Below are 21,918 nucleotides of genomic sequence, written 5' to 3'. Positions count from 1 at the left end.
TCACTCATAGCTCCCAAGAAGGGGCACTGCCATGCCGTGGGAAGTAGGGATGGGTACACAGGAAAGCACAGGGTGGGCAGGAGGCAGAGGGAGCAAGTGGGAAACTCAGGCAAGACCCTTTATTGTGGTTTCTGAGGGATGGGGCACGTAAGGCAGGGTCAGCAGGCTTAGGACTAGCTAGTTTGAATAATTTCAGTGGGTTCTGGGACATAATGGCTGTCCAGATGGGTCTGGTGCCAGGCCTTGGGGTGATCAGAGCGAACGGACGGTGGCCTGGAGTGTGAGAGCAGATACAGGAGGTAGTTGGGTGTTGCCACGCAGCAGCCTACCCGTCTGTTCCCTCGTACCTGCCCCTAAAGAATAGGACAGTCTGTGAGACGGATCCTTTCAGGGACTTTGCTTCACCTTTATGCTTGCTCCTTATGTCTCCCTGTTTGGCCCCAGAAAGATGGCTGGTCAGCCAATGCCGAGTAAGATTCCCCACGGGGGGGAGGGGCAACTCAAGCCAGGCGCAGTTCAGTGGGGACCAACAGGAGAATCCACGGGGTTCATAGAGGTGAGCACAGCCACCCTCCTTCCCCAGGCTAAGGAGAGCCTCTGCCTCTGTGGCTGCATTCTTTCCCACAACCTGCAAGGGAAGAGATTCCATCTATTCATATGCATATAGCTTTTGTCCCTTGGGGAAGTACACACATCCTGAGACATGGTTCAGCTGCCTGCAGGCAAGGGTGATTGGCTTGAATCAGTTTATTATGATGTATAGGATTCGCAGATCTTGAGATCCACAAGCTTTACCTCCTTTACCTCCCCACCTAAGTAATAAAAACTATGCATAGGCCCAATTCGGGACTCAGTCCTTGAGGCTGGAGACCCTTGGCCCCTCTTGCACTCTACTCACGGCTACTGTCTTTTCTTAACCCTGCGCTGCCCCTCTTGCTCCCCACAACCCTCGTTGCGCAGGACACGACGGTTGGGGGTATGGGCGCTGCATTGGTTGGTTTGCACAAGAAAGGCAGGCGCTGTACAGCATCTCTAGGACGGCCTCGCCCTGGAGGGGGCAGTCGCTGCTTCAGCCAGGTCCCAGAGGTCAAAGCATCAGAGACACATGGTCAATACAGAAACCACTCCAGAAATCGTGACCTTTGTCTTCTAATTCTAATGAAGTTCTTCATTCTATCTATGGTTCCTTTTTTTGATAGGACATTCATTTTATTGATTAGTTTAATTTATATTTTTCTGTGAAATGGTAGAAAAAATTCTCTGGTAAGATTTTGCTCACAGTATTGAAGTTCGGTAGTTTTTATACCTTAGTGTTCAAAGATTACTTCCAATTTTCAAAAATGGGTTTAGTGTGTATTTTAACCAAAGGCTTAGAATAAAAAGTTCTGTTGTTTGCCAGGACATCGCAATAATTCTTGTGAAATGGTGATGATTTTCATTGTTACGATTCTGTGCCTGTTGCTCTTGGGGAACCTGTCACAGTCTCTCTACTTGGGTGGGCTGCAAACACCTGAGACTCAACCAAACCCAAGTCAAGCCCTCTAGTGTCACTGTCCCCTCCCCCAGCAACTTCTCTTCCAGTGTTCTGAGTTCTTGGCACGACCCTCCCGTGACGTGACAGAGGGAGCCGCAGCCAGGGACTCAGCGCCTGTTACACCCTCCCCATTCATTTAGAAGCCTCTGTGGCTCCTTCCTCAGGTGCCTCTGTTGAGAGCTCCAGGGCAAAAGAGCACTTTTTCTGGTTTGGTCTCTTATACAATGGCAGTAAGTGATTACGGGCTTGGCTATTTTCATTTAGCTTATCATTGTTTTTCTAGCTTTACTGAGATTTAATTGACAACATTATAATATATTTAAAGTGTACAATGTGATGATTTGCTATACATTGTGAAAGGAGTCCCACCAACAAGTTCATTAACAAATCTATCACTTCATACAGTTATCATTTTGTTTTTTTCTTTTTGGTGGGAACTTAAAAGTCTACCCTCTTAGCAAATTTCAATGATACAACACAGTATCATCAACCATAGTCACCATGCTGGGTATTTAGATGCTCAGAACTAATTCACCTTGTAACTGAACATTTGTACCCAACTTGGAGGGCATTATGTTATGTGAAATAAGCCAGACAGAGAAGGACAAATACTGTGTGGTATCACTTATGTGTAGAAAGTAAAAACAAGTCAAACTCAGAAACTGAGAAGAGAATGTTGGTTGCCAGGGGCTGAGGGTGGGGGAAATGGGCTCGTTGTCTTAATTGGCTACTTGGACACCTGGCAGCTCAGCCCAAAGATGCTCAACTTATTTCATTCTTCTGGACAAGGACTCCCATCTCTCAGTGTTGAAAACTGGGTTGTAATAGTCGCCATATGGGAAGACAACAGAATTGGGAGAAATGAACTCAAGTCTAACTCAATCATTAAATTAGCAATTTGGCTCTAGTGGGTCACCTGATCCTTAAGGTTGGGCCTCCCCGTCTGCAAAAGGAGGTTACTTGACTGGGTTTTGCCCAATGTTCCCTTCAGGTCTAAGAGGTCAAGATTCTATGAATTATGATGCTTTGAAAACTATCTTCTGAAAAAGTTTAAAAAATAAAGCAGCAGACGGAAGCTACACATTTTAAAAAATTATTTTTAAAAGATAGCTTTTACAAAGTAGCATTTAAAAATAAATCCTCTCACAACTCAAATGGCTGACAGTGCTGCCCTCGCCGTGGCCAGCAGACGTTTACCACGTGTCCGCCACGTGCAGCCACACGCACAGCGTCTGCTCTCCTTTCCTGTGAAAACATGCTCAGCGCTTCTTCCAGGTGAACTTCCTGCGAGCTCCCTCCTGGCCAGGCTTCTTCCGTTCTCTGACGCGTGGATCAACGGTAAGAAGTCCAGCTGCAGCACAAAAGGAGAAGGCTTTACGAACAGTGGAAACGTGCAATGCCCAGCAGAGGCGGCAGGAAAAAAATGCATGGATTTTGTAGGCATTGTTGCGAGAGAAAACACTAGAATATGTAGGCACTATTATGAGAGAAAACACTAGAGGAAAGCAACCAGGCCCATGAATGATGTATCAGCCTGACAGCAGTTTGCTTTTACTCTTTTAGGATATTTCTCTAATTTCTGAGACAAATGCCAACTACATTATTTCCTTATCCCAGGAGGACTGACTCCTTTTTGATTTTTAAACTTGTTCAACATCAGATGGAAATGCTCTTGGGTGGGCAGTCACTATTTACCACGATGGAGCTTACCTGGCACCCTCGTCATTAGACGGGAAAGTGTTAATGAAGACACGTGGCAGAGAAGACACATGTTGTCCGGTGAAACGCGAGGAAGTACACAGACACCATGTCTTAACGGTATACATGAATATACATACACATAAAATAGGACTTTCTGAACGTATTTGAGAAAAGAAACGTATTATTCTAATTTGTGTGATAATAATATCCCAGGTATTTTGTTTCAGCATCTAAAAGGTAAGTTTTACGGTTGTATTCTCAGCATAAGCAGTTTATTCTACAAGAATAAAGTCCGTTTAAGCTGGAAGCTTCCACACCCCTAACCACCAGGAACAATCAATGATGACTTCTCGGCAGCTAACGAGCTACTCCCCACACATGGCCCAGAGGAAGCACCCCAGTAGTGGCTGGAACAGGAGTATGTTAGTAAAGACCACAGATTTCAAAAATATCAGCGAGGAGAAAGCTCTTAAATTACTTTTGTGATTATGTAAACTGACCACAGTTTTTCATTGGTTTTTGTTTTTTTCTTTCATTCTTCCGACACTAGCACTTCTTTACACTGTACACAAGGCTTAAGCATTTCACTGGGGTCTTCCAATGGCCATACAGCAAAGGGAAACTTCAAATGCTTATTACATATCCAGAGCTTTTGCAATTTACTTGTACTTAAAGGGCATAGGATAGAACAGTGTTTTGAACAAAAGGCAGCCAAGACCTGTCTAAATTCTGGTCTAAATGATAAGTAATATTGCTTTATGACTTTTCAATATGCACAGTAACTCAAAATAGCAGAAATGGTAAGTACGAGCCTATCAAATTATTTTACTGACCAGATACGAATCCCACAAACTGATGAAGTTGTTTACAAGCAAATGGATTTTTAAGAGGCTTAAACAAACTAACTAGCCGAAGCCACAAGCGGCGGTTCTGTGCAGCACAGAATCAGAACCCAGCGGCTGGGGGTAGGGGTGGGGGAAGGGCGGGGACAGTGGGGTGAGGGCAAAGGAGCAGAGGGGCTGCAGGCCAGGCAGTGAATGACTGGCCCAGGCCACTGGCTCCTTAGCAGCACCCTCAGCACCATCTTCCCTTCACAAACAGTGTGAAGAAAATCCTCAGCGAGAAGCGCCCTGATTTATTGTAAGTGCTGGAGCACAGCCCGAAGGAAGAAACTGATGACATGGTTCATTGTCACACTGCAGAGACACCTGTATTCATGACCAGATGATGGAGTCACAAAAAAGTGAGACAATAGGACATTCCAACATCACAATGGAAAAATGGAAATCTCCAATAATTTTGGAAAGAAATACCTGAAGGGCTTCACCAGTTAATCAAATAATTATTACAACTTCTTATGACAAAACAAAAACAGCCAATTCATCTGTTAAACATGATTGAGCAGCACTTGTTAAGCTGGACAAAAGGTTATGCCTTAAGGTCAAAATAAATTTCCCCTGAGGCGGGGAGGGTCTCCCTTTTCCTTTTTCTAATTCAAGTTCACTTTGTAGAAATCAAAACTGAAAAATCATGTTATAGGTCTGGAGCATGAGAAGAGAAGCCAGCAAACTGCAATACTGCATCTTTAACTGTTTTCTCACTGATTTCAGGTAAGTAGCACAAGAACAAACACGGACGTTATGGGGACAAGTTTGCCCCTCCCACGTCAACTCATACCTTGTCGCATCCACTCAACCTCTTCCTCGGTGACAAAGCTGCACAGAGCTCTGGACATCGCCAAGCGTATGGCTCCAGCCTGCGCAGACCGACCACCCCCCGCGACCGTGCAGGTCACATCGTGTTTCCCGAGTCGGTCAAGGAAGTGAAACGGGAACATCAACTGTTCTCTAAAGCACACACATCACAAGAAATGTCGTTAAGTTCACTATAAAACACATGATTTTAAAAACTGGTCACATTCGGACCATTTATGAAAACCATACGATGTACGCCAGCGTTCATACTTCTCTATCAATTTATTATTATTACACTTTTCATACTTTCTGATCAATCCAGCACGTGAAGAAACACTGATATTTCTGATATTCAGAATGCCTTGTTGAGAGCAAGGTTTATTTCTCTTTTTCTTGGCTATAGCAATGTATTTCACTTGGATTCCTTTTATCATCATGACAACTTTGCGAGCCTTAGAAATAACCTCATAAAGAAGCCTTAAAGTTGGGAAACTCCATTAATCAATGGAACCTTCTGCATTCAATGATCAGATATAGTATTAACAGGCTTTGCCAAGCAGTTATTAAATGCCATGTGGAATCACTAAATAAAGCATGCTTTGTATAATGTATATATAACGCTCATCCTGGCCGTTAGTTCTTAAAGTCACCAAAACCACATTCAACCCCCTCCTCCCCCAGGCCCCCACACACACTGAAACACATATTCCTATCACTAGCTCTCCGAGCTGCAGGACCCTGCCCCTGCCTGGTGACACACTGCACACCCCAGTCGGGAGTGCCCACAAGGTCCCGGACAGGCACTGCAGGGTTGGAGGAGGGACCTCAGACAGAATGTGGCCCTGGCCCTTCACTTGCTCAACTGAACAAGGGTTTGTTGAACACCACTTACGTGCCAGGTTCAACGTTCACCACCTCCCTTGTCGAGTACTTTGATTTTGCCTCAATATTTCTGTTGAGTTTTTATTTAGAAAAGTTGGTTGATACTGCGTTTTGCTTTGTTTGACACTGTAGCATTCTAGACCCAAAATAGAGCTTATTATATGTAACACAGTGAAGCTGAAAGATGGATACAGACAGGACCCTCAAGTGTTACTCCTTGGACTACACCAGCAAAATAATCACTCGCAGAGAGGTGTACGATACAGAACCTTCCCCAGCATATTCACTGGACTTGTAACAGTGCTGTTTCAATAGGGGTGTTGCTTCAATAGGGAAACACATCAATCTGCATTGCTTTTCTGAACAAACGTTTCAAAACCACCAAATCAAAGACAGGAATGTTATAAAAATTGTATGGTTACAAGGAATGACCATATTATCATAATAACTAAAGAAAATTTAGAGACTGATAATCTAATTCCATCACTTCCTTTTTCCAGCAAGGAAACAGAGGCTGAGATGGATTCTGTGGGATTATCACGTGTCCACGTCACAGGAGGTCTCTGCACTGCCTAACACAGTTACGTGAGTCAGGGACATAGTAATGCTACTATGAGAAGCTTTGCTCACCCACTTGCTTGGGAGTTTAAACATTTATCTGTCTTAATTCCTACAATTTTAAGATTCCCTAAGTTTCTAAAGAAACTTAGACTAAAATTCAGAAAAAAAATTCTTTTTAATTTACTGAAGCTGTATCACTGGAGTGGTCAAGATAAGAAAGAACCATTAAGAAGAGTCTGGACAGTTGGGAAGTTGGTGTACACTGAGGTACAACACTAAATTTATAAATAGATGAAAAAATACCTAAAGGGTAATAATCAAAAGTGATTATATAGCTATAGATTTTAGTTAATCTGGACTGCAAACTGGCACATGCCAAAACAGTAATGTGACATGAAAATATTTCATAGCTCATCTTCTCTCCTCTCAGGGATCCCAGATGAAACCAAGTTAAAAAAAAAATCAAAATTATTTTGTACCTTGTTATAATAAAAGTTATTTTGGGAAAAAAATGTTATTTCTATCTTGTCTGAACGCTGCTCCTATGCCACAAATTCTATTAGCATGTAACTTGGGATAGATACAACTGCATACTCTTTTATTTTTCTATTAATTGCTTAAAATGCTAACCTTATATTATCTGCTATGTGGTTAGTGCTGTGTGAGGAATGTATTTCTTTTGTGCAGATGATCAATTAGGAATAGCTTTATTGGTTGACTGACAGAACAAAGGCCTTTCCAAATCAGGATGGTTATTAATCTTTGCGCTCCACAGGATTGGGCACATAGTAACAAGTGGTTGTTGTGTAAGTGAATGAATGAATGAATGAAAAACTTCTCATGATGCTGGGAAGGCAACATAGTCACCATTCCCAATCTGTGGTTGTGTAAAAACAGCCTAAAGAAAGGTCCCTAGAAAGATAAGTAAGCAGTTAAGCTGACTTTCGGGTAAGAGTCTTACAGATCAAGTTCAACTCCCTCTTGCCAATTAGGGAAGTGACCTTTAAGCATCGTGGCTAAGGTCACACAGCCAGGAAATAGCTAGAATCAAGATCATCTGATTGTGGGTTCAGTAATCTTCCTACAATGTCACCTCACTGCTGAATCTGTAAGCTCGCGAGTCGCTCCCGCGAGAGGAAAGGCCAGGCCACAGCTAGCACTGCTGCCCTAAGTCCCCACAACTACTTCAAGATGACGACAGATGGGGCCCATTCCCACAAAGGCCAGCCCTAGGCTTCCCAAACAGACAGGACGTTTCTTGATGATAGAAATCAATCTTAAGTAGCTATGATACCTTCACAATGCCCAGGAGAAGACTGGACTCATACATGCTCCATAGTAAATGCCGGCTGATTTCAAGATGAAGAGTAAGTTCTAAGAATGTAATTTAACTGTGAGAGCAAGCCCAAACTGAGCAGTCCCCGATGCTGAAGTTATAGGTCTCTCTGGCTTTTCATAAGGGAATAAGGGCTTATGAAAAAGATGTGAGGGTGATGGCAGAAGTTTACTTCATATTAAATGGAGTTAGAGTGGGCTACTTCTTGACACAAACACACAAATAAAATAAACATCCATTTCCTGAAGTAATTATTCTGTCCAGAAGCTTACACTACATCAGCAGGGTCCTCTTTTCCTTACACAAGCGTTGGGAGCATAAGAGCTTTGCCCCATCGACCTTAAAACCACTACACATTCGGGGAACAGGAGGAGGAACTAACCATGCAGATCTGTTACTTGTGGATAATGACAGTAACTACTGGAAAAATAACCATCTCAAGAAGAGGCCTTTGTCTGGGACGCACAGAGACCTAAGATGAGTATATTTAGAGGATCTGAATTGTAACATCCATTTATGACCCATGTTTATTTCTCCATGGGATAGAAAGTTCAAAAAATAAAACTGCCATATTTAGCACTGGAAACTAAGCTAAGCGTGATGAGCTCTTCTTTTCACGCATACATGGCAGGTGTCTTTGCCTCCTCAAAATATAGTATAATCGATTTCCGCTGAATAGGGAAAAACCCAAAGTGACAGAACAGACTTTTTTTAGTACTTATGAGGGCAAGTGCCAAGGCTGGTTTTTGTTGTTTTCTTTTGGGCAGACCCACCCCTAAACTGGAGAAACAGAATGTGGAAATCTACTTTTCTGACACTGGCATAGTCTGCATTTCAGAATGTAAGATACATCTGAAACAGTCAAATTCCAGTAGGATCTGATGAAAAGAGGGACATTCAATGAGGAATCCTAGAGACGCTGTTTAAAAATCTGGGAAACTACACAAAAAACAGTGATAGCTTCCCTCTAGTGAGTTTGATAAATTATATTGGTCAAGAGAAATAATCATTCAGACAAATATAATCAGAAAATCACAAGCCTTAATGAACTGACCGTGATGTATTGTGCAACATATTTTCTTTAAAAACAAAAAGCAAAAGCAAACCCAGACACTAACCTGTCCTGTGTCACGGGGAAGTAAAGCAGGTAATCGGTCCCATTAACTGTTATTCTTCCACTTCCATGTTCATAAACAACTGCTTCTGCTTTCGCACTCTTTCTTTTACCTTTAAAAATATAAAATTTCTATTAGTGAACGTCTGAAAGACCAATGCTTTGAGACAGTAAAGCTACATTATTTTTTTTCCCCTGAAAAACAATATATAGCACTGCATATAGGAAATTTCTGGAACTACTACAAGTCAAACAAAAATAAAACAGGGAAACTACAGCATAATCAATGTAATAAAGCTAATTAGGAGGTAACTTTATTCTTCAATTTCATGTGAGGACCACTACAATGATTTTTAAATTAGTTTTCACAAGCAACAAAGAAATTTATATTTATTTACATTACTAAAAAAAAAAAAAAAAAAATCAACCAATTTACATAGTGTTCTTTTATAAGTATGATAAAATATAATTGATAGACATGAAAAGTAATCCTCGGGAAAGGTCACATTTCTCTGAAAACATTAGTTGAAAATGACAAAGAACTGATGTTAAATGTTTAAGAATTGCAGATATATCATTTAATTAAGTTGATTTTTAAAAGTTACACCATGTCAAATGTCTTTGTACATCCTTAGGAAAATGTGAGTGCAGACCTGAAATTTTCACGTGTTCTATAATTTTCACATCTGACATGCTGATTCACTGAGCACTTTCATTTTACATAAGACACCTTTATTACAAATATTTTATTGTTGCCACCAGTTGAAAATGTGAAAATAAAAGGACTTCACACAAATATGTGAAAATAAACAGCGTTCATATGATTGTGTCCACATTTGTTCTTGCGCCATTAGGAAGATCTGTTTTTAAAAACATCAACAGAATCTTAAAAATGAAGAAATCCAGTGTGTCTGGAGCAAAAATACACAAACAAATCAAATGAATACCAGAGAGCAAGAGGAAGGAAAAATAATTGTAGTTTCTCAATCGTCATGGAATTTATTCTCTCTCCACGGAATGTCATTACCTTCGCTCCTGCTGAAGGCCATTCCTTGCTCGTCATACTGCAAAGGTTCAATCAGCTGTTTTTTTGATTGAATGGTTACACTCCTACGAAAGCGCTGTACAAATTCTTCAGCAGCATCACACTGCAATGTCAATAATCTTTCTAGCAGCCGAATGAAATGCCCATACTGCAGACAATAAAAATTCATTAGAAGACGCAAGTGTAATTGCATTTGCTGAATTTTTTCTATTTTTATAGACTTGGTCTTTCCCATGTTGCTTTTCTTGATGAATTTTGACAGGATGACATGTCTGCACCTTCACGCAGCTTTTCAAACAGCATGCACTTGCCCTGTGGATCTTTAGTGCTCAGTCTTCTCTTTCGAGAAACAAAGAGATTTATCATTCAGAGAAAAGTGTGTTTCTCTGTATTTTGATTACATGAAATTGAGATTTAAATTCATTTCCAAAAAAAATTTAGATGATCTTCAAGTGTAATTTCTACTCTTTTATTAGAACTGTATCAAGAGGAGCTTCAGAAATAATTTTCAGTAAGTTATGTATAGTAAAATGGGAAGAGTTTGATTTTGAGAAAATGCACCTCTTAAAAGTGTATTTCATAATACATTTGGCAAATATATCTTTAGCTGTTCAAGCTGTGTTACTTTAATGTTTATGATTTCCTTTAAAACCGAACAATCAAGCTATTTAAAAATTCAAGAGATACTTGACTTAAAGGGCAACCTCTTGAAATAAATTATCCTTGCTACTCTGTGCATTTTTTTTAATAGTTCTCGAACATGTGATTAGAAAGTAAACAACTTGGTATTAACCCCTTAAAATTGGAAGCCAGAATAATCATTCTAAAGTGTTTATGCAGAAGGAAACAACTAATACTTGAGATCCTTAGTTAATATGGAGTGTGAAACCCAGTTTTTGATAACCTTATTTAATGTTTTTGCCAACCCTAAAAATCACACCCACCTTTGTTACCATTGCCTTTCGCATGAAAACCTGCCATTAATAATTTGAAATATATAAAAATCTCACCAGTAAGACTAAGAGGATTGCTTCATTTACTGCTTCCTGTGATGTTACGATGAAAGAGAAGACAATTTTCTAAGTAAGGGTGAGACACTTAGCTACCTATGGTACCTGGCCTGACAAAGCTCATTTGTCCCCTCCATTTATAGGCCTATGTCCTTTGTTCTCAGCTATTCTCTCACACTCTGTGACTACCGGTGAACCTACCAAGGGCTCACTGCAGGTATGACATAGCCTCGCTCAAGAACTAGGATTGCGGTCGAAGAAGTCACTGACCACCCCTGCCTCCCTCATCTGGATACCAGCCCTCAGCTGCAGCATTTCTTCTGACAGGCAGTACACTCCAAAAGTACAGAAGACACACACACATGCTTATGTTTGTTTTGTCTTCATAGCCGCACACCTATAATAAAGTCCTTGGGATGTTTTCAAAATGAAAAAACAAATAAACAAACCTGCATTATAAAGATCAAAGCAGCCAGAAAACAGAGGCAAAAATAAAATTATGTGTTCAGTGCAGAAGCAGAAGGAGATTTTTAGATCCACGTGCAGTAATACCGACTTGGTGGGTAGGATATTAGAAATTAACTCCAGGCCTACTGCTCACTAAATGCCTGACACCTTGGTTGAGCAAACTGCAGCTTTTCCAAATCATTAATTTATCCAATATGTTAAATGAGAAATAGGGCAATTTGGGTACATGACTTAAAATCTACATGGCGGCAAGGTACTAACAATGTTAGCCACTGCCATGGAAGAAGAAAAACTCTTCTTGGAACTATTTTGAAATTTATGTACACTCAGATCTTCCAGGAATAATTTAAATTTAGAACATCAAAATATTTTAAACATCAAATTCCCTCTGATGATACTGGCATTCATTAGAACATTTAGCAAAATAAGAATCCAATTGAGACATAAAGCAGAGGTCACCAACTTTATAGGCTATGACATTCATTCACCTGTGAAAAATATGGATTCCTGGGTGGCACCCCCTAGAACGTCTAAGCTACATCATGTCTTAGGATAGTATTTTGAAACCAGCATTCCAAGTGATTCTGATACAGGTAGTCTTGCAGATTCCAAGGTGAAAAATGGTGGCCTTAGCAATACTGTACGTAAGTAAGCCAGGAAGCAGCAAAGTGTATGAAAGTAACCATGAGCTTAATTCCTTTACTATTGAACCTGTAATAGCTCCTTACACTTATTATGAGCTTGTAAAATTAGCTATCTGCCTTACTGAAGGAGATGAAAAATGACATCTGTCACGCTTCCCTAGAACGACTAGCAGAGGACACGATGGCACTTACATAAGGAGGGTCTGGAGACCAAGCATGTCACCTTCCTGACTACAGGTAAGGCCCTCTCATGGCAGAAATCAACTATAAATATGTTTTAAAAAGGAAAATTGTCTTAGAAGCACCTGCCTCTGAGGAACAGTGCTATTAAGATCCTATTACTATTAAATACAGCAATTGTCTGCATTCTTATGTCACAGGTCCCCTTAAACTAAAAAGATTAATTACTCACATCTTGCTCTGACAGTTTTTCCACTAACATTTCTTCTAGTTCCTCCTTAATCAGCCATCTGCTGGCAATCAGGTCTCTGTTAAAAACATCATATATATTCTCTTTTAAATTAACCATGCAATTAGAGTTATATCACAAAAGATCCCACAGGTAGTAGTGATTCTTGATGGGTAAATACATTTTTGTATTACATAGCTGTAAAATTTCATCCAAGTAAACTATTTTTCAGACATATTATTTCATTTCCTCAATTTACTTCAGAAAAGATACCCAGTTAGCAAATGTTTTGTTTGAAGAGTTACCATGCCACTGGAACTCATTTGGTATTAAAAGCAACAAGACTTCTTAAAAATTAAAATGTCACTTGTTTTTCGTAATTTACTTCAAAGGAGATGTTGTGGTGACAAAGTTAACCTGTCAATGGGCTAAAGTACTAATAAAGTCCAAATAAAGGGCTAGGGGTAATATTCAAAGACTCGCATCTTTTGCGTTAGAAGAAATATAGGAATAATCAGGTGGAAATTGAAAACTGGCGGCTCGGGTTGATGGAGCTAATCTATTATTGTTTGCTAAATGGAAGCACAAACCTTGAAATACTCCCCCAAGTTAAAGCATGTAAAAGTTAAGTAAATGTGCAGTTATATATACAAAACTTCTAAGGATATCATACTCAAATATAGTAATTAAATACCATTTAATATATAAATATGGAGCGAAGTAACATAAAATAACCTTAATATTTACTTCCTCTCAAACCAAAAAACCACCTCTTATTTTGACCCCTAATTTTAATGATTGATGCTGAAATACTGAACCAATATTTTAGGCTTAAGGTATGCTTAAAAAACACTAATGATAAGTGGCATGTTTTTAGTTCAAATCTTTTATATACTTTAACGCAAGAAAAGAACTTACTTGGTTTTAGGTCTTTCTGGAAACAGACCTTTGGCTCGCAACTGATTGTGATGTTTTTCTACTTCAAGTAGCTTTCCGTATGTGTCCTATGACAAAAACCCACAAAAAACAAAACATGCTAAAATAAGAGAGATGGTACATTATTACGTCTACTTTATATTTTCCCTTGAGTACCCCTCATTTCAAAAATGACCTCCTCAAATAATCCTGTTGCATAGCAGATAATACTGAAAATGATTTTTAATACTATTTCTCATTCAAACTAAATGATGAGAGTAATTTCAATGAGAATTTAGTATCATACATACATTAACTGATTTTTAAATAACTGAATTTTAAACAACTCTCTAAGAATCAACTCCAGTGAAGTTGGTAAAAATAGACCAAAGCTACAAACTATTTATTTTCCTTAGTGTCCCACCAACAGGAATAAAAATTTTCCTTAGAGGGGCAGCCAGATGGCTCAGTTGGAGTGTGAGCTCTGAGCAACAGGGTTGCTGGTTCGATTCCCACATGGGCCAGTGAGCTGCACCTTCCACAACTAGATTAAAGACAACGAGCTACCGCTGAGCCTCCAGAGGGGAAGCTGGATGGCTCAGTTGGTTAGAGTGTGAGCTCTCAACAACAAGGTTGCTGGTTCAATTACCCCTGGGATGGTGGGATGCGCCCCCTGCAACCAAAGATTGAAAATGGCAACTGGACTTGTTGCTGAGCTGCGCCCTTCACAACTAGATTGAAGGACAACTTGGAGCTGATGGACCCTGGAGAAACACACTGTGCCCCAACATTCCCCAATAAAATTTATTAAAAAAAAAAAAAAAGTTTCTCTCATTTCATTAAAAAAAATTTTTTATTTTCCTTAGGAAAAAAAAAGCTTAATTTATATAGCAATACACACTTTAAATTTAGAGAATTAATCAGTAAAAGTTATGGTATTTACAGCTGAACTACTTATCTAATATTTAGTATTTACATAATATTTAAGTCCTCACTATGTAGTTTGTATCTTAAAAACAATTTTCTATTATACTTATTTTTCATTATATGATTCCTTTTGTTAGTTTACTTTCTAAGAAAGTCTGTGGATGCATGTCACTTGTTAAACTGTAATGCAAGTAGGGGAAATGTTCCATTTTGCTAAAACTTGGCAATAAAGGTTATCAATGAAATACATTCTCCAGGAAATGAGTTTACAACAAGCAGAATAACATAACTGTCACCCAGTTTTTTGTTTGAGCAAACTTAAGTGTTTGAAGACTCACACCCAATACGCATATTCCTTTAGGTTTATAATTTACACATAACCTATCATACTAATACCGAATGAACAAACAGGCATTTTCAAAAGATTAGAGATGATAGAAATGGCATTTTTTCGAAACAAAACCTCATAGATATAGACAATGGTTTACTGGTTACCAGAGGGTAAGGGGGGGAGGAGGATGGTAGATGAGGGTAAACAGGATCTAATATATGGTGATGGAAGGAGAACCTGGGTGGTGAACACACACAGTGATGTATAGATGATGTAATACAGAATTGTACACCTGAAATCTATGTAATTTTACTAACCATTGTCACCCCAATAAATTTTAATTAAAAAAAAAAAAAAAAGAAATGACATTCTTTCATGTTCATCATGACACCTTCCAGTATCATTAGCTGATGTTGGAAGATACAAGTTGTTACTGATAGACCATGTTCATCCATATCTCAAAATCGTCTTAATCATTTGACGTTGGAGGGTGGGAAACTCCTTACAGGCTCTGATTAGACTGCTGCATTACACCAGTGATGCTGGGAAAGAGTCTTTTCTAACAGAAGTGTCCTTTTGCCAGTGTCTTTGTATTTAGAGGTGCCTGCATTTTATTATTATTGTCATTCTGCCACCTCTTTTTAAGGAATCCATTTCTCTCATGGGAAAAAGGCTAAAAGAGAAAAATAAAGGAAAGAAACAAGGATGTATAAAGATTGGGCCTCTGAGTTTCATAACTATAGGTGAGAAAAGGCTGTACTCAGTAGGCTGAGACTTCTCAGTGATAAGATTACAGAAGTTCATTTCTCATGGCTGCGGGACTAAGAGTGTTTGTTTTGTTGTTCAGTAAGGGAAGTAGAATTCATAGCTGAGTAGAGACCAAGAAAAGAAGCAGAAAGAAAAAGAAGAGAAGCAGCAGTTAGAAGCAGTAAAACTGGGGCTGAACTACAGATTCTAACAGTGGACACGAGTATTTCAAACAAAGGGAAACAATCCAGCTCAGGAGTTCTAAAGGTAAGTTCCTAGAGCAGCAGCACAGCTTCCATACCTAAAACTGGGTAGAAATCTAAATTCTCAGGCCCCACACCAGACTTTCTGAAAAGGAACCTCTGGGCTGGGCCCAGTGATCTGTGTTAACGATGTGCACTAAAGTTTGGATCTATGTGGTGGAACTATGGAGAGCCTTGTTCATCACGATAGCAAAGGGACAGATTCAGTTAATTCCATTCTAGTGTCCATATAAAGGATAACTATCCCTACAGCCATATCTGAAGCACAAATCCAGCAGCTGTAGCAGCAGAAGAATGGACCTGACAGTTTAAAACAAACAACTCTCCACCCTAAGGAAAGCAAGAACTGATGTGAACCACCCACATATAGAACACATACCTGCTATTGCACTCAAAATAAAACTTTACAGTTTGTCTTCCAAGAATTGGTAAGCTTCATTTTATTTTTCTGGTCAGGGTATTTTTCACTCATTGCGAAAGGCTCAGATAGTGGGTTGTGACCCCAACTGAACAATATATGAGAGAAATTTCTATGCACCTCTTTCTAGAAAGCAATTCTCAAGTGCTTTGAACAGGTAAAATAAAGGAAAAGATCCCACACACTGATTCCTACCCCACTTGTGTAAGTGGGTGCAGACACAGTGCAAACAGCATCTCTGTGCACCCAGCACGGGCCCATCGGCAGGCAGGACTCCAGCCAGAATGCTACATCTGGGGACCCTAGGGACAGGACAATGCCAAGTTCTCAGCTGGTCTGCTCCAGAGTCTTCAACTTCTGAGAGCGTAAGTCAGAGACGATGTATACCTCAAATCTAGCCAAGAAAATATGAACCCAAGAGAATACCAACAACCGTAATAGGATACCCTCCCCTGCTTATAAGGGTCTACTTAATTGTCTGGAATAACCAAGGCAACTAAAATAAAAGTAACTCACCTGCTTCATAGTTAAGTTTCAAGTCAAACTCTGGGCTGCTAAATTCACCATCATTTTCCAGTGACTGTTGGGCAATGTTTACTTTATGTCTGTATTTTTCTTAAAATTTTCTTTTACTATGCTATTATCATCCAGTGTTATATTTAGCTCCATATTATTTTATCAATAGTGCAAGTAACATAATCAGAAAAAATGTGGAATATGAGGAAACAACCCATGAATAGTACATGTCAAATTCCAAACATGGCAAATTCTATTTATTTATGACAAATGTTTACACTTTGATGACTGTAATCCACCAAATTACATAATGCTCATTAAGCCACCCCATACACTTCTTTAAATAAAATATATGTAAACTACTTAGCACAGTGCCTGACCTATACTTATGGTCAAGAAATGACAGCAGGGATGAGGGATGGCATTCAAGAGTCAAATAATTGAGAAATGATTTTATTGGTGTATCATTTCTATTTTTTTTCTCTTCTACACAATAAAACCACTCTTGAGATTCTATCGTGGTTTCTCAGAAACAACAGTTCCCTGCAAAGTAGATTCTATAGCTTCAACTCCCTGAAGAGATGTGTACTAATTTACATCCAAGAATCCTTGAGGGTATAAAATATGCCAGGAACTGTCAACATCACAGATTATCAGTGGTAGCTTCTGTTATATTGTTAAGTTTCCGCTTAATTTTTAAGGGACACTAGAGAATTAGTATGACCCACCTACACTAAGTTTATATACTGTATTTAATGGTATAATTTTCAAATATGACAGGAATAACCCAGATGTGAAATGCTGAATCATTAATCACAGCTATGATTAATATTTCATAAAATCAAAGCAAGCCTATCCACCCCTCGTGTCATCAGATTTCCATAATGTATGAGTCAAATTTAGAAGGTGCCTAATTTGAAAATACCAGATGCTCAGGTTGCAGAAAAGAAGTGCTTAAACTAAACCCTTCCAAGAGTGTGGGCAATATGATTTTTGGTCTAAAAATCTGATTGTAGTTTTCTAAAATCTGTTTTGGTTATATTAATCATGTGGAAATTCCAATTTTAGGAAGGGTAAACAAATAACATCTCTTGGGAGAGTGGTATAGGAAAAGGCAACTGTATTTTGATATGCGAATACACAATAACATACTAATAGTTATTAACATCTTAGATACTAGTTCATTCAATAACAGAAAAATAACTGACTTAAAATATGTTTTTTTTTAAATAAAAGAATCACAGAAAATCAATTTCCTACATAACAATCTTCTCAATCTTCTGGCTATTGGCATATACAAAATCAAGTGAAATAAATGTAAATATAATCCATCTATCAGGGTTTCTGCTATTTATCTAAAGTTCCAAGTGATACTTCTGTTGTAGATCCTTGCTATCTCTTTGTAAATACAATATACTATATAGTTAATACATCATATAATGTTAGTCAACATAAAAACAGAAAGTCTCATATATAGGTCATATAGAAAAGTACTCTGTGAAAGTGCACACCCAGGAGTAATTACATAAAAGCGCTTGTAACTCAGACACCATTTATTTTTACTACTCAAATTAAAGCTCCACCATATACTATAATAACAATTATACCATTATAAAGAAGTAATCTGATTAAAACAACAGAGGCAGTAAGTTGAATCAGCTTTTAAAAAATAATTTTCCTAATTGTTACATTTAGAACATGCAAGATATACAATGGTAATTATTCCTATGTGAGGAAAATGTATATTAAAGGTACTTCTGGAACAGCTATTTCTACTGCTGAATTAATTACTGAATTAACTCCTGCTGTCAAGAAAAGTCTTAAAACAGCATGCAGATATGTCAGCACTAGTCTGTAGCTTTCTAAAAATAAGCACTTTACATAGTTGTAAAGTAGTTATTTCACAACACCTCACTGTGAGAAGGGTCACTATTTTGATTCCATTTTTTAACATATGAGCGATATATCAAGAGTTTTAAATATTCACCACAAGGTTACGAGCAAGATGTAAACGAAGTAAGAATTCTGTGACTCAGTCCCCAGGACGTGTGTTTTATGGAGTCTGGAATGTTCCCCTAATGAAGCCACACGTTTCTCCTGGGGCTGCTCTTCTCATGCTCCATGAACACGAACAAGGAAGGTCACTTAAGTCATTTAAAACAAACTGGAGAATTTCTAAATAAGCCAGGAGCTTCTTTCAAAAGGCAAATGAATCCTGTTTATACCTGAGTTATCAGAATTAGAATTAACTTGGCTTTCTTTCAAGTTTAAAAATTTTTTTTTTTCAATTCAGCACAGCAGTTTAAGTATATCATGACCTACTTATTCCCTAATTTTATACATTATTATTATTATTATTTTGGGTAGAAATTTCATCAATGGGCATGTAATTCCTTCAATTTATAGAAACCCTTTCATAATACTCCATTGTTTACTCTAAAACTCATCCTAAACTATAAATGAAAATTCACATGATGCTAAATTCCCAGTGCAGTTTTTAGAGATGCATAACCTTATCTTAAAGATTGGGGAGTGCACCTTATGTCAAATTTCAATAAATACTTAATATATTTGACAACTTACAGTGTTTTCAATATTTTCTACAGCTTTTCCCAAGCTCTGGTTTCATCATACTAATAAGGATCTCCTTATCAGAGTTCCCCCCCACACAATATGCAGCATCCCCAAACTAACTTAATTTCAGAGACCCTTTCTTGGAGATTATTTTATAACCTGTGTTTCTCAGAAAGCACTCTGGGAAAGGCTGCATTATAGACGTGCATTATAGATGATTTAATGAATCGTATTTTACGAAAGGGGTCCCACTTCAGAGTGAAATGATCACTTCCACTAATGAGTTTTAAGTCATTTCCAACTCATTTCTAGTGAGTAAATTTAAAATTTTTCAGAAACATATTTATTAACAAAGTGACTAAAACTAAATTAATACTTTTCTTAAAATTAAAGGATCTATACCAACTCAGCCACAACTACTACCCAGGTTGCCAACGTCTTGTTCACGAATATAGCCCACTCTCCCCTTCACCACCAGCTTGGCTGGCCTGGTCAGGCTTCAGCTGCCGTGGGCAAGGGGCACCCCTGGCAGGCTGCCCCCCCAAAGGGCACACCCCTCTGGCCTATCCCTTCCTTGTCCTTCATCTAGACCTGGGCTATTTACAACTCAGTTGTTCGATGGTATAGCATTTTCTTTACTGCAGACATTCCTCTTTAAAAACTCTTCCCCCTCTCCTTTATGCGTTTGCTCAGCTATTTCAGGAAACTTCTTTTATCCTTTCTCTATTTCTCATTCTGCTCCTGAACCCCTAAACTGAAACTCTAAATACTGTCTGAAAAGCATACAAGTTCTACTGGTTAAGTGGCTGTTAAGGAAATGGAAAAGCATCCATTTTGGGTGAAAAAAGACACGAGCCCATACCATCGAGCGTGGAGCTCCCTTGTCAATATTCAACGATCCTCTGAGAAACTCCTTAAGTTTCTCATTTCTTCTTAAACTACTTTTTACTGCTGAAGAAATTACTTGTTAGTACTGTTTTATACTTTTTTCATTACATATGTACATCATACTCGCTAAAATATAAAATAAATGGGCTGTTATTGACTTTCCCAGGAAGCTGAAAACGGGTATCATTGTACTCACAGGAAAACGGAAGTTCCAACCGACCTGCTAACGAACCCTTAGAATGTAACACATTTACAAAGTCTGAGATGCTCCATGGATCAGCATATTTTTCTTCATTTTATACTTTCCTACCATGCTTCATTTCTGGACAGGAACAATACATTGCTTCTTCCTTCTTATCCTCATCTTCCCTCAAAAACCTCCCCACTTCTCTGCAAAAGTCGGATAGACTAATTATAGGCCAACTGGAAAGTGTTCACTAGTTAAGGATAATGTATAATGCTTTACTAAGTCACTACTTAGTAATATCTTTTATCAGTTGCTACAATGTAATACATAAGCTTAATAGGCAGTGAGGGAATACTAATAAAAAAAGAAAAGATCTGGCATAGAAGACAAAAACATTAATCAACATCAGTAAGGTCTCCTGGCAGAACTGCATAGATGCTCTAAATCTGTTTTTTGTTGGTGTTTTTTTTTTGTGAAAAAGCTTGGTTGATGACTGCCATGGCTCACACAATTATAGTTGGTCAACGACATGGTAAAAACAGAGTTTGGCTCAGTGTCTTTCACCCTGTCAATGGGAAGAAATTATATCAACAAAAACAAATGGTAACAATGATTCATTTCCAAGTACTTAATGCCCAACCCTGTCTTCCGGGGCCAATTCCCTTGACACAATGGGACAGCAGTAGTGGACTCATTGTCACACAGAGAATGGAACAGCAGCCCCGTCACCACCAAGGGAAGGCAGAACAAAGGAAGGAGCAAACACATGAGGCAGTTTCAAGTTTTATCATTTTACTTTACATACAATGCTTGGCTTCGCTAAAAAACCACTTTCATAAGCCGAACAGTGAATATTCAGTCACATACTATTTTAAAGTAACAAGCCGAATCTACGATGCTGCTGGTTTGCATCGCCTAGGAAATGAGACTGGTATGATTATAGTTGTAATTAACAACACTCGCCATACACGAAGCTAAGGTGGTTGGCATATATTTAGGAAAACATTTATCCCTTTTTGCCATACATACAATTATTTTGAAATGCCATAAGACATTTTTGGAAATACAAGGTTTTATTAATTATCTGAATTAAAATACTCACGTTAAACCAAAATATCTGTAATTCCTATGTGTAAAGTGTTCTGAAGAGCAATAAAATAAATGCTAAACCCCGCACGGTTTAGAGAGTCAAAACACCCAAGAAAATAAATTTAACTAAAACATGAAAGCCCAAAGAACTCTCCTATGTGTAACAGAAACTATATTACTGAAAAAGAAAGAATATTTATTCATCGGATGTAATTGGCCTTTTCAGTCAGAGTATAGTAGTGTTTTATTCACTGAGAAACCAACCAGTTTCTTGCAATATCTTTTAAAACACATACACAAACTAAAAATAAAGTTAGGCCTCTTCTACAATATGTAATTTCTTCATTATGATGGAATGCAACAAAATATATTGCCCTTGGGTTGCTCACTTTCAGACCAAACAAATGCAAATGGATTGTCAGTTGACAGCTGTCTGATAAGGCTCCTGTACAAGACCTGCATGCTTTACTTTTTTCCGTGAAGCTTGGGATGAAAGGCAGAAGGCAGGAAGAGAATTAATGTAGCATACAGTCTAAAGGCGATGCTACAACCGTGATTAAGTAGAAAAGTTAAAAGGCACAGATTTTCCACAGCTCCGCTGCGTGCAACCCATCCGTGTAACAAGTTGACAGGCCTAGCGCGTCAGCTCCATCATCCCCTCCGAC

General features: G+C 38.6%; 1 protein-coding gene across 1 annotated transcript in view; it reads right to left on the bottom strand.

The window, feature by feature from the left end:
- Window positions 1-2,611: 2,611 nt before the first annotated feature.
- The window catches only part of MRPS9 (mitochondrial ribosomal protein S9), a 57,351-nt gene continuing 38,044 nt past the window's right edge, over window positions 2,612-21,918 (bottom strand). Inside the window, exons 6-11 of the mRNA XM_019751696.2 lie at window positions 13,317-13,402; window positions 12,402-12,477; window positions 9,850-10,015; window positions 8,827-8,935; window positions 4,913-5,082; window positions 2,612-2,885 (exon numbers count right to left, since the gene is read on the bottom strand). Of these exons, the coding sequence (XP_019607255.1) occupies window positions 2,794-2,885; window positions 4,913-5,082; window positions 8,827-8,935; window positions 9,850-10,015; window positions 12,402-12,477; window positions 13,317-13,402 (699 nt within the window). The 3' untranslated portion in view covers window positions 2,612-2,793. The remainder of the gene's footprint in view (window positions 2,886-4,912; window positions 5,083-8,826; window positions 8,936-9,849; window positions 10,016-12,401; window positions 12,478-13,316; window positions 13,403-21,918) is intronic.

The sequence above is a fragment of the Rhinolophus sinicus genome, linkage group LG05 (assembly GCF_036562045.2).
Source record: "Rhinolophus sinicus isolate RSC01 linkage group LG05, ASM3656204v1, whole genome shotgun sequence".
NCBI lineage: Eukaryota > Metazoa > Chordata > Mammalia > Chiroptera > Rhinolophidae > Rhinolophus > Rhinolophus sinicus.
This window is presented reverse-complemented; position numbering and strand designations above follow the sequence as displayed.